Below are 14,114 nucleotides of genomic sequence, written 5' to 3'. Positions count from 1 at the left end.
ATTGAAAGAAAAGATGCAAGGATATGTTGAAAAGAAGCTAAGGCTGAAGGCCCCAGGGCAGGCGCACTGCTAGGCGCGAGGCACCAAAGGCCAACATTCAGAGAGGCCTCTCAGGCGGTCTGAGAGGCGCGACGCGCCAAGGCCCAACATTCTGGGGCCTTTCTCAAGCGCTTTGAGAGGCGCGACGCACTAGGGTGGAAACCTCAGAGGTGAAGTTTGGGTGCGATGCTAGGCACGACACTCCAGCAGGATCCGGATTTTTCCATCTTAAAAGTGTTAAAAAGGATTCCTAATTGTATTAGACTTTGACTCTAATTTTTCTACCATTATAAATAGACCCTTAGGGATCCATAATTAGGGTTCGACTTTTATTGGGTGTGCAAGAATAAGTATTCACGTTTGTAATAGGTTTTGATCTTTTAACTCTTCTATTTTTCGGAAATCGCATGAACAATTGTATTTTGTGATTTTCTAATAGCATGAGTGGCTAAACGTCTTAGTTATGAAGCTATAGCTACGAATAGATTGTTGACTATTAAAGGCCTGTTGAATTAATTCTTGGTTGTCATTATAAGTTACTTCTACGTTCTTGTTTTAGTATTTTATGATTGATCACCATAAGATAAATATATTGTCTAAACTTGAATCGGGAGAGGAGATGTTAGATAGACCAGAGAATATAGAGAGCTTGATCGACCTATTAAGTTGAGGTGATTTGTGTTCAAGAGTGACGCTCAAACGAACAACTTTCTTGGTTACGAAATAGGATGAAATATAAATGCTCATCAATTAGTCTATTTATCCCCGCTCAACGATGTAATTAGATAGCTAACTGAGGTAGGCGACTAGAGGTGTGAACCCGACTCATACAATTAACCCTATAAATCAGTAACTTGACGACTAAAATCAATTCTAAGCCAATAATATGATACATGAGATTCATTGCATGCTGCAGCCTTGAAATTGTCATTTACTTGCTTGAAACATCATCTTAAGTCATTCACCTTTAGTTACGTTTATTTAGTTCATAATTAGTAGTAGTTAACAATCATCATCATCTCTGAAACGGTTACTTCTATTTTATTTGTGGAGTTAAGTGTTGAATATAAGTTAATCACAAGTCCCTTGAAAACGATAACTCGTTTCTTTAAGAATCTATATTACTTGAGCGATCATGTATACTTGCGTGTATACTGGGGAGCAACAAGAAGGTTTGCACATTTTACTTCAATTCATATGTACATAAGATTAAGTAAACCAAATAATAATAAGTTTTTAGCGATTCATCAACTACAGAAATCTCTACAACTTCTACATATCTGTCCAGACAATGACAGCCTCAGTCCTTAGCCTTATTTCACCATTCTCATGGATAAACAGTGTTTTCGAAATACTTCTCCCTTGTGCTTATGCTGCCAACATTTCAGCTACCATCTGCATCTATTCAGGATTTTGGGTGGCATGAGTTTCTTGTCCAGCAAAAACTTGACCATGCTCTCGTACATCTCGAAATATAGAGAGAAAGGAGTTTAGACCTTCAGAAGAAGCACCTCCTAATATCCACAGCAGCAAGGAGCTGAATGAATTCATAGACCCCGGGTTAGCTCCACCTTCAGACTGGCGGGTATCCACTTGCCCTCCAAGTTGAAGAGAATTACCAAACTCATCTTGGTTTCCATTACCTTGTCCATCTGCAACTACCGGAAATTCATTGGCACCATTTCTTGGCAGTGACGGATCAGTTCTAGGCCCAGGACCAGGAGCCAAATCAACATTAGTTGGAGCAGGGCCCCTTGCATTTAATCTTGTAATGTGCAAAGTTGATGCAAGAATCGTAGAGGAGGTGATATGAAAGTCAGGATGCTGCTGAAAATGTGATCGTCTGCTTTGCATAAATCTCTGCAAAGCTGGAACCTGAACAACAAACATACATGGACAGATCCCAAAATGTATTTAGGTTGCAAAAACAAGGAAATTATTTTCCTTTTAAAATATGTATTTACATACATAGATGAACTCCCATCTAATCTGAAATAAAGCTAGGAATTTGAACAGAGATCAAGTTTAAGCAAATACGCTCGGGATCAATCAGTTGTAAACCTAATTCAAGGAGTGTTAAGATTTGCTAAGGCAGTCATCTAGTCAGCTAAATATAGATCAAGCATGGAATACTCAAAGAAAATACATTCAAGCATGATTTTATCAGCATGATGTTGTCATTATCAATCTGAAATATCGTAGTCAATTTGAGAACAGTCAGAAAGTTATTAGGCGTTTAAGTCGAGAGGAACTGTATGTGTAATCTAACTTCAATTAGTTATTCCTCTAGCGTTTCTGTCAGTTGAATTCATTCCTAAAGACATAAACTTTGATTCAACATTCTCTCCATGGGGAGAAATAACAAAGATGTGCTCAAAATGCTTAAGATTTCATTGTTTTTTCTCCTCTGTTTCCCAGCACACCAGCAACTCCTGGACATGGGCTGTACAGGATCGACAGAGTATAATAGACATACTCAAACATTCCAACACCGGTAACACATCTTTCAGATGAACTGTACTGTAAAGCCAGGGAAGATATATTCACACCCACTAAACAGAAATAATATAAGGTTTTCTAGTGTCTAAACATGTTTAATTTCTCAAAGAATCTCTAACTGCTAAAAATATCAAAAGTTGCATTCTACCTCAAAACGGTTCCAGAAGTATAAAATAAGATGTTGCATAAATGCAGCTGTTGTTGAGAGTGCTAGATAAGAAAAACCTGAGAAGATAGACCATGTTTGTCAGATAAGGAACACTGGAAAAGTAAGCAAAAGCTGAACCTTAAGTAATTTGGACATACCATAACTATAAGAAAAGAAGTAGATGTGGAAAACCAGAAAGTAAAGCAAAAAGAAGCGTGGAAAGTACTTCATGGATATTGGTGTGCGTACGCTGCAAAAGATAACCAACGTGGTTAAAATAGAGAAAGAAAGGTAAACAAGAAATAAAATTGTTGAGAATATCATTAAATAACAAAAGTGTGCTCTCTCTAACAGCTTAAGCTTTTAGATGAGATGGTCACACACTTCATCGTGGTAGCAGAGCAGGGCCCATATCAGCCAATGTTGGATCCCAAAAAAAATCAAAATTGCCCACGCACGCATATGCTAAGCATTGGGCGTGAGGTGGGTAAAAATTACCCAAAATTGCCCATGCATCAGATGATAAACTGGGCGTGAGGTAGGGTGTTAAAAGCAAAAAGTCTCGCATTGATGGTTAATGAGATGAGTGGACTCCTTATAAGGCTTGGGCAATCCTCCTCCCTTTGAGCTAGCTTTTGGCGTGTGAGTTAAGCCCAAGACCTAATTTAACATGGTATCTGTCTGATATTGAATCTCACCACCACCCAAAATTAAAAAGAATTTCCACGTGCTTGGCCCATGAAAAAGAATCAAGTCTGCACATGAGGAGGCATGTTGAGAATATCATTAAATAATAAAAGTGTGCTCTCTCTAATCTTTCTCAAAAAAAAGTGTGCTCTCTCTTACAGTTTAAGCTTTTAGATGAGATAGTCACATTTTTAACTGAACCTATTTAAGATAGCAAAATAATTGTACTCCTACTTGTACTGGGACCGGGGTGAGGGGAGTAGGGTTGTATGCCCTTAGGCACCTTCCCCGAGGATGGCACTTCCCAACCTTTCTTTTTCAGTGGTACCACAATTTAAGAGGGGTTTTCAAGTTCGGCCGGAATCTATCAGTTCCAACCTTTCAAAGTACAGACTAACTAGCTTGTTGAGATGGAAGACAAGAAAATTTATTTTGTTGTGGATATTAAATCCGATGAGATGATGTTTGTGACGATAAATTCCCCTTTTGTGATCTCGTTACATAAAAACATTGAATATACGTCTTGTTAGTATCACTAACTTTTTGAGTATACATCCAAGTCGGGTCTTTCTTTTGATCTTGTGACGTCATTTACAATCTTTAAGAGCAAAAGAATGAAAATTCCGCGACTGCAATATTTTAAAATAAATCGATTGAAATGGACTATTAGGATAGAATTGAAATTCAGTTACTTTAATTGAAAATTTTTTAACTGAGACTGGAGGATTTGAAAAACTTTTAATCTCAGCTACTATAATTAACCAAAAAAAATAGCAGCAACAGAAAGAGAAAAACAGGGTAGAGAAACAGCAAAACAGAGCAAGAAGAAAAAGAAGAAAACAAGCGCAGAAAACAGAGGAAAGAAGAGAAGAAAAAAAAACCATAGGCTGAAGTCGAGAAGCAGAAGAGAGAATGAAAGAAGGATTGATCTCCTACGAAGTCGAGAAGCAAAGAATTGTGTCAAAACCCTAGGCTCTGAAATGTCGAGGACTCCAGGTAATGTCGTAACTTGTATTTATAATTAAAATCAAAGTCTTAAAAGGTTTAAAACAAGAGAAATTTTTTTCTGCGCTTCACACTTCACGCTCTGCCAATTGAAGCGGTCGCTTCTTCTCCAAGGTCGCTTTAGGTAGTTCAGCAAGAAAGGGTCACTTCGCTTGGCTTCACCGCTATAAGTGTTTTAAAATAGTTATTCCTTTAAAAGTTGCCCAGTTTTTCAGCTCCCATTATAGTTTTATTTTCAATAGTTTTCAGATTTAGTTTCAGACTCAGTTTTCAAATTCAATTTTAGCTCACAGGTTCACAATATTTATTATGTGGATTACTTGCTTTACTTTTCTCATTTCATTATATTACATACTTTGTCCAGACTAGTCTTATCCTCCACTCAGGGGGTGAACAAAACTTACTGGTATCCTTCAGAGGTAGTTAACCCGTTTGGGCCTGTCGCATTGTACGGTAGGTGTTGAGTGCGCAGGTGAAGAAACATGTGGCTAGGGGTAGACTTTCTAAATTTATTGACAGGCTCCGTTGATTTGTTCGCAGCAGTAGCTGACCGTTCCAAGAGTTCCATTTATTTAAGACGCTATGTATTTCCTGGGAATGCCCCGAAGGCTTTGTATATAGATTGCAGTCCTTAGAAGCTCATGACTTATCAGTGGATTAGTTTTCAGACGTTTTAATGTTATGTTTGTATTTCAATTTTTCAAACCATTGATTACATACTAGTTTTTATTGTTATGATTAGTTTCTTAATAGCCATCAGACAGAACAGGGTTTACTCAACGGGTATTACAAGTTGGGTGCCAATCATGTGGCACACTAATTTGGGAACATCAGACTACAATTCTTCTTCTCCACCGAACGTCTTCTGTCTTGGCAAATAAACATTAGAAATAAGAAATAAAGACAATCATGTAAAATATACTCACAAATAGTGATAGATACAAGAGTACAGGTTTATTCTTCTGATCAATACATAATATTGGCATAAGTTGCTGATCAAGAAACTAGCCATTAACTCCAGCAGACTAACAAAATGCAGAAGGGGTCTTCCAAGCGGGAAATGTGTGGCTGTTATTAAGGGAGCACCAGATCATTTTCAAATATTAGGCAAAATCTCAGGCAGTATGAATAGGGACTTCAAAGTTCAAGCAGCTTTAAAGAGGTGTTGAAATTGTTTTCCTTCAATCAACTAGATATAGAGCTGACAATCATCACCCAAAAATGTATAGGACCCATCAGGATGTACACCGCTATAGACGTTTCTCAGGTTCCAAACTTAAATCATACTAGTATGAAAGGAGGAAGACCAAAGCATTTATTGCATAGGACAGTCAAGCAACATTAGCACTTCAGATTATCAGGAAGTTAAATGACTTGGGTCGCTACCAAGTACAATCTGAATTTGTCATTTTTTAACTAGTAGAGAGTAGTAATCCATGTCTATGTGCATGACAGCACATGTGACACACACACATACACACACACACACAGAGACAGAGAGAGAGAAACCTGATTAATGTGAAAAGTTCGCACAGCCAAACAAAAATTAACACCATGAAAGCCAGCAGCTGATCATCATAGAACTCGAACAAAAAAAATAGGATGCCTATCATGATCTGCACGTCGAACTCTAAGTTATACCTGAACGGCCTTGAATATATAACCAACATTCACTGACTACAAAACATACATGGAATCAACTGGGAAATCTTACCGGTACAAAAACAAGGGACTCAATTACATGCACAAAGATCAATTGAAATGTTGGAAGCCTGTGCCGAGCATGATGCTGTAGCTGCACTGCACATATTTTTACAGTAGAAATGTCTAAGAAAGGAAAGGAAGGCAACATCAAACAAAATATAGACAACAAGCAGTAGAGGCTCAACGAATCAACAATTAAACAGCTTGTTTAGAATACAAGATCAACAGACTATTTGTATATGAAAGTTGAGTGCTTCATACTTTGACAACAGCATGACACACCTTTCTTCTTGTTTTCATGTTGACATGTAATTTAATCAATAGAATATGATTGAGAAGTATCCAGATGTGTAAGGCATTATAATTTCACGATATAAAAACACCACTGCAGTTTGTGGCATCAAATATACAAAAGAGAACCTACCCGTAAACTTCAGCATGCGCGTTTGGGTCTCTCTCAATGTAAATGAAACTGACATTGTCGTGGTAAAGAAAACAAAGAGTGACATCATGAGTACACCACACTTTGTGACAAGGTAGTCTGCAAGAAATATGAAGCAAATATTCAAATGGGATCTAATGATATGTTGGGAAGTGCTCACAACAAATCTAACATGTATTTAAGGTGCTCATCATAAGACTTCATATAATCAATATACATGCAAGTGCAAGTACCAGTATGTCAGGTGGAATGTTACATAACTGTTGCACAAATTTTAAATTCTGACAAAGAAGAGAAGCAGCATCTAACTTTCAAGAAATACAATTCTGTGCATCTGTGAGTTACCTAGCTAAGATCAAAATTCAACACTCCGCTAACAAACTACAGAAAACCCCATTGTTCGAAGTCACTAGATGCCGTACCCTGCTGTTATTCAGGGTGAAACAACATTGAGATGAGTATAAGGAAAAGGAACATCCAATTTTCACAATAAAGTTCAATTGAATTCAGTAAAGGATGCAGTAGCCCACAATATAAACACATGACATTAGACTTGGGAAGAGAATAGGAAAGAAGGATAAACCTCCAAATCTCGCAGAACTTTCAGGTTGCTCATGTGCATAAGTAAGATTATAGAACTCCTTTGTTTGGTGATTATAAAGATAACCTGCAGAATATATATTATCATGAAGCATCAGTACAGTAAAAGGCAATAAACTATGCCAAAGAGACTTGAATACTAGAATCTTCATAAATCAAGAGGCTGTGGGATTCTCCCAACCCAAAATAGAGACACTTCGAAAGAATGCAGAAGTTTAGATCTGCTACACATTGTGTGTGTGTGTGGGGTGGGGTAACCAGCTGCAGAAGAGCACTAAGAAATAATATATCAGTTTTTCAAATGAAGGTATCATAAGAAGATGCCTGAAATTAACACAAAAATGGTTTAAGTACCAAGATAGAGAGTTTATTGGACCTTATAGTTATTCGAAAAAATACAAGAATTAAAGTAAACAAAACAGAAGCTGATGTTAAGTAAATTAACCATGCCTACAGTTTCTACTGATTTTTCCGTCATGTTAGGTGACATGGTTTTTAATTTTGGAAAACCGTCCAGAATTTGGTTTTGGTTTTGGCTTAGAGAACAAAAATCACACACACATACATTCACACAATGTTGTAGTCTAAATAAACTATACATTTCTGCCTAACTCCAGCTTTAGAATCTCTCCTGACCCTGTTTAGTACATGAACTTCTAAATCATCTACTCTACAGTATTTGCTGTGTACCACATGAACTTCTAAATCATCATATTCTATGTAATTTGCTAATTTACAGGCTTCAGTTTTTAAGATTGGCTTTCCTATTTGTCAGCTGGAAGAAACTAAACTGTTGTGGCCAATTTGCCTTTTACTTTTATCTACGTAAAATACCTGGAATTACTTCCTTAATACTTGGACTCTTAACATTGTTATTTTCCATCATGTTCTCTTTTCCATGTCAACTTATATAACAGTAACAACTCCTCAATCCCAAACTAGTTGGGATCAAATCCATGTTGACTTATCAAAGGAGAAAAAGTTTTGTACAAATAGATACTCCCTACATCCCATTTTATGTGGCACCATTTGACTTGGCATGATATTAAAGAAAAAAGAAGACTTTTAAACTTGTTGTCTAAAACAATCCTTAGATATTTATGTGGAGTAATCATTTCATTAAGGGTAAAAGAGGAAATTTTAAAGATAAAATCCTTTCTAATTATAGTAAAGTGACATTCTTTTTGGGACGGACTAAAAAGAAAAGTGTGCCACATAAAATGGGATGGAGGGAGTATTTTCTTTTTTTCAATCATGTGGAGTTCAAAAAACGTTCTACAGAGTAGTGGTTAGATCGACTTTGTAGTACGACGCGGAGTTTTGGCAAGTCAAGAACTCTCATGTTTAGAAGATGCAAGTTGCGGAAATGAGGATGCTGAGATAGATGTAGGCATACTACGAGCGTTAAGATTAGGAATGAGGATATATGGGACAAGGTGGGAGTGGCCACTGTGGTGGATAAGATGAGGAAAGCGAGGTTGATATGGTTTGGGCATGTGAAGAGGAGATGTGCAAATATAAAAAAAATGCTCTCTCTTGTGGGAAACACACCTTTCTCTCTCTCGTGTCCTCTCTTTTTTTTTTTTTTCTCAGTTCGTAACTCCGGTGAGTGCTTTACCGATGGAATTCCTACTTTGCCCTAAGTCATGGATTGGGGATTCTCTTTTAGCACGAGAGGAAGTTTTTCAATTTAAGCATTTTAGTTAAAAGATGGTTCCTTTTAACAGAAGTAGTAGAAGGTTCACTAGCAGCATCAAAATCGATGGCAATAATCCCCAGGTGATCTGCAAAGCCTTGAAACTTGCTTCTTTACAATATGGCAACAAGTGCAGAAGGTGGGGAAGACAAGTCCAAGCCTACACTTTCAGAGTCATTCAAAATTTCAATAGTTAAGGTCGATTCGTGAGAATAGAAAGGGATATAAAGGATGCAGTCATCATCCCAAAAGGAATCTATAACAAAGGGTGCAGCGACACAACAGTGAAGATTCAGAATTTTTCGGGTCCTTGCCCAAACCCAAGGTTCCATCTTTATGCTGATAAGTCGAGATCCTTTAAGGAGGCCGCAAGATTATCGAACTGCCAAGCATAGCCAATACTGAGATAGGGGCTAGGAACATAGAGAATTATCTTTCAAACATTTGCCCTAAAAAGGATGTCATTCAGGATTGGTTCGTTGGGAAATGGCAAGTCACTGTAGGGCTCAAAGTCGCCCCCATTTAGAACAACCAATTTTAATTTGAGCTCCCCTCTCAGATTGAAGCAGCAAGGGTAAAAGCCGGCGAATGGTTTAGGAAGGGAGAATATTGACACTGGAATGGTGGTCGCCGGTGGCTGGATCCACCTTAATGGTGCAGAAATCGGAGAACGAATGGATACGAGCCTTAGGAGTCCCAATCCATGCCTTGTCGTTTGAAACTTTAAGTTTTATCAGAGATAAATGTGGAGGATTTATCGGAATAGACGAAGACACAACTTTGAACCTATCTTTATTGGGCTCGAATATGTGTTGGGAACAACATACAAGAAATTCTGAGGCAATTAGAGATTCTAAGAGAGATGGGGGATATGAAATCATGATTCTAGAAGATTTGCACACAAAAATCAGGCTAACCGGAAGAAACAATGCCGGCAAGAAAGGTTAGACGTCCGAAGTGGATGACACATCAGAGAACGCATCATTAGAGGAAGGACAAGTTGGCAGCTTTAAATTGAAAGCAGAAGCACAGCTTTGTCCAGCAGATAAAAGGGCAAGGGTAAAGCAGATAATTAGTAAGAATGGACAATGGAGGTGGGCCAGTCTTGGGCCTAGAGGCTGATAAAGAGTGCTATTTTTAAGGCCCAAGAAGGAGAAAAGGCAAAGCAAAAGTCTCAAAGGAGGTCAGTCTCTTACTTCAAAAGACAATTTGAAAAGTAACGTCCAGCCCAAGCACAAACAAATTTAATGCGCAGGCATCTGAGATACAAGAGACACAGGACTGAAAAATCCACAGCAACTTCATGCAAAAACAATCGCCGATTCTTTCCTCAGAAATTCACCCTCAGACGCTGATGATGAAGGCTATCAAGAAGGAAGAATACAAAGACCTCTGTGACTCCCATGCATGGACTTAATCTTTGTTTCCAGCTCAGATACAGACTCAAACGGAGTGTGCGATGCTCTCCCTTTAACCCCTTTAACATGGTATAAAGGAGGGTACTTGTCCCCAGGTTATAGACAAGCCTAATACCATTGACACATCAAAGTGGACGAAAATCACCATGTTGAAGTCTTGTAAAGCGTTTGGTGTTAATGCAACAAGATTCGAACATGACCTCTTGGATTTAGTTCTTAGAATGGAGTAAAGAAGGCAAATTCAAATAGAACAACATGAATCCAAGCAGTAGATGTTAGGGAAAGAGAAGAAGAACAAAGGGGAAGGGGAAGAAAAGAGACTAACATGTGGGATCAATTATGATAGAAGCAGGCAACAATCGAATGGAGTCAAGGGTAGGCAGTACAACTCATTGTCTGGATGAACTTAAAAATCTTGAGTTGGAATGTAAAGGGGCAGAATGAGGAGAGGAAGAGATGCACAATCAAATCTCTCATTCCAAAGTGGAGAGTTGATATCCTTTTTTTGCAACAGGAAACCAAAATTGAAGAATGTTCAGGCTTATTAATCCAACAGTTGTGGGGCAATAGATGGGCGTATTGGGTGGAGCTTAAAGCATCAGGCACTTGGGGGGGTATTCTTGTGATCTGGAACAAAAGGAAATGGGTTAAGGTGGATACTTTGCTAGGTTGTCATTCTATTTCTTGTATACTGGAATGTTCTAATGAGAACTTCAGATGGTACTTTACTAGCTTCTATGGTCCTCACACAAATCCGCAAAGGGAGGAGATGTGGGATGTATTAGCAGGAGCCAACCGCTCTACCACTGAGCTACGGAGGAACAACTGGAGATTCGATCTCATCGATTTCAATTCCTAACAAGCTTCAAGAATAGACAGATTTCTTATTTCACCAAAATGGAGTGATTCCTTTAGAGCTGTGAGACATCCTTGGGTACAGCATTGCAGCACTTTCAACCACCTATTTAGGAATTCCTCTTGGAGCTAAGTTCAAAGCAACAACGTATCTAGAGTTGGCTTCTTGGTAAATCCAGTATTTATCTATGGGAGGAAGATTTACTATGATCAGCAGGTGCTAGATAGAATTCCAACTTATAATATGTCTCTCCACCCCATTCCTGGCAAGGTCTTGGAAAAACTTGACAGAATAAGAAGGGATTTCCTTTGGGAAGGAAACAACAATAAGCACAAATTTCACCTAGTCAAGAGGGACAAAGACATACTGCCTAAGAGGCAAGGGGGCTTATGCATACAAAATTTAGCCTTGCATAACAAGTGTCTCCTGATGAAGTGGCTATGGAGATGCACACGGGAGGAGCAAAGCTTTTGGAAGGAAATTATAATTACCAAGTATGGAGCACTGAATCACTGGAGATCAAAGCAGTTAACTGAACCGTATGGGGTTGGAGTATGGAAGTATATGAGTAAGCAATGGGGAGAGTTCTCACCGTTCCACCATCTTGCAGTAGGAAATGGCCAGAGAATCAATATTTGGAAAGATAAATGGCTTGAAATTTCTCCTTTAATGTCTGATTTCCCCAACATTTTTCAGATAGCAGTGAACCTGACTCAACAGTACAACAGAACAGGGAAGGAAATGCGTCTCAGAAGGAACCTACAAGACTGGGAGTGGAAATGATAAATCTGCTAGTAGCACTTCACGATGGAAACATCAACCCCTAGGCCCAGACCAATTCAAATGGGGAGTTACAGATAAAAAGAAATTCTTAGTGAAGGCAACCTACAAACTTCTAGGTCCACCGAGCACAATCACAGAGAGTTGGCCATGAAATCTTATTTGAAAGAGCAAATTCCCCCCAAGATAAGTTGCATCAGTTGGATTGCCATGCATGAAGCATGTTTGACACAAGGGAACCTAGCAAAGTGGAAGTTTCAGAATTCAGATGGTCAACAGCTGCTATATGTGCCTGAGGGAAACAGAAACACATAGCCACCTTTATCTACAATGCCTTGTGGCATCGGATCAATGGAGCATGTCTATAACACTTTTTGGTCTCAAATGGGTCATGCCACAAAACATCAAAGACGCATTCGAAAGCTAGAGCAAATGGAAAGTGGATAGCCCCATCAAGATAATATGGAAGATCATACCAGTAACTATTTGTTGGGAGTATATGGAATGAGAGAAATAGAAGATACTTTGATGGGATATCAACTACCTACCGATCTCTAAGAGCTAAATGCATTTTGTATCTGTATAGTTGGGTTTATTTGTCCCCTATAGATTCCCCAGATACCCTTTTGAACTTTGCTAGTTCCTTGTCTTTAGTATAATGTTTGTAATGGAGCTTCTTAGTTATTTTTGCTACACTCTTTTGTAACTCGTATGCATCTCCTTGATGCAAGCAATGGAAGCCTTTAGATCATCAAAAAATAGGAGATGTGCAAACGCCCCCATGAGGAAGTGTGGGAGGTTGGATACAGGGGGTACGAGGAGAGGTAGAGGTAGGCCAAAGAAGCATTGGAATAGGTGATTAGAAAGTACATGGCGCAACTTCAGGTTACCGAGGAGATGACCTTAGATACGAAGATGTGGAGGTCGTGAATTAGGGTAGAAGATTAGAGTAGGCAGTGGAGCTTTTAATTGCTTTTCAACGGGATTACGCTTAGTGGTGGTCTCGAGCACCGTGTCAATCGTAGTATTAGTGTTATTCATGTAATTTTTTTCTTTTGTTATCTGTTACCATTTGTTATTTATTGTGTTTCGGTGATCACACTATTTTGTGGATGCTACTTTTTTCTTCTCTATTAGTTGGCATGCTTTCTCCACTACCGTTTTTCATTTTTCATTACTATTTTGATTTGCTACACTTGAGATGAGGGCCCTTTGGAAATAGCCTCTCTACTTCCATGAGGTAGGGGTAAGATCTATGTACACTCTACCCTCCCCAAACCCCACTTGTGGAATTTCACGAGGTATGTTGTCATTGAGAGTTTGGAGAACAACTTTGCCTATGTGAGTTTCGCATATTGATTCCAAGCCTAGATAAAAGGAGGGAGTAGTGATAGGTTGACAATCACATAAAAAAAAAGAGTTTATAACACAAACCCATTTTGCAAGTTTGTTATTATGGGAAGTTCCTAAAAAGAATTGGACCAATGACATATACAATACTTGAATCTCCCAATTGAATTGAGGACAAACACCTACAAAAAGATTGCTTGAATTCAAGGAGGTCGCTTTGATTGTCTTTTCTGAGTGACAAAAAGAGGGAAAAAAATGGGTCAGAAGAAAGTGTCATTTTGGACTTACCCAATCAATGTCCCGAGATGTTTATCAGGTAAATTCAATATAACAAGCACCTGTTAGCATTCTAGACTTCTCCTTTCATGGCCAATCCAAAACATAATTAGGTACTTCTTGATCGTAAATATTGTTATTTATTATTCAAGAATTCTTGTTTAGGTGCTTGGTAGGAGCAAAGGGTCTAGCAGAGAGTGAAATGCATACAGATCGGAAAGAACACCTTTGGTGAAACCACTCTGCTGAACCGACACAGTAACTGGTCCCAAACATTGTGGGTAGGTCTACTTTGTCCCTAAAATATAAACTTGAGCACTTCTGATCTTTTTTACTTTAATTATAAAGTTTGTTTGTTGAAAGAGTATTTATGAGACAACTCATGTAGATGGAAAGTCACAAGCAATGCATATGATCATCTTATGCTCATATCTAAAGACACACTAGCAAGAGTCAAAGCTACTTGTGTCGGCTCTTTTGTAGTGGAAAGTTATGTGTCATATTGTGGTGAGATGAATGTATGTTTTCTCAACTAACTCAGTATGGGTGTGGGTATTTGTGTCAGAGTATGAATGAGTGCCTCTAAGAGCTTTCTACTTGGATGTGATGAATAA

General features: G+C 38.5%; 1 protein-coding gene across 1 annotated transcript in view; it reads right to left on the bottom strand.

The window, feature by feature from the left end:
- Positions 1-1,248: 1,248 nt before the first annotated feature.
- The window catches only part of LOC125854733 (membralin-like protein At1g60995), a 42,466-nt gene continuing 29,600 nt past the window's right edge, over positions 1,249-14,114 (bottom strand). The window contains exons 8-14 of the mRNA XM_049534314.1: positions 7,108-7,191; positions 6,507-6,623; positions 6,093-6,178; positions 5,888-5,994; positions 2,845-2,936; positions 2,687-2,763; positions 1,249-1,914 (exon numbers count right to left, since the gene is read on the bottom strand). Of these exons, the coding sequence (XP_049390271.1) occupies positions 1,441-1,914; positions 2,687-2,763; positions 2,845-2,936; positions 5,888-5,994; positions 6,093-6,178; positions 6,507-6,623; positions 7,108-7,191 (1,037 nt within the window). The 3' untranslated portion in view covers positions 1,249-1,440. The remainder of the gene's footprint in view (positions 1,915-2,686; positions 2,764-2,844; positions 2,937-5,887; positions 5,995-6,092; positions 6,179-6,506; positions 6,624-7,107; positions 7,192-14,114) is intronic.

The sequence above is a fragment of the Solanum stenotomum genome, chromosome 2, assembly GCF_019186545.1.
Source record: "Solanum stenotomum isolate F172 chromosome 2, ASM1918654v1, whole genome shotgun sequence".
Taxonomy (NCBI): Eukaryota; Viridiplantae; Streptophyta; class Magnoliopsida; order Solanales; family Solanaceae; genus Solanum; species Solanum stenotomum.
This window is presented reverse-complemented; position numbering and strand designations above follow the sequence as displayed.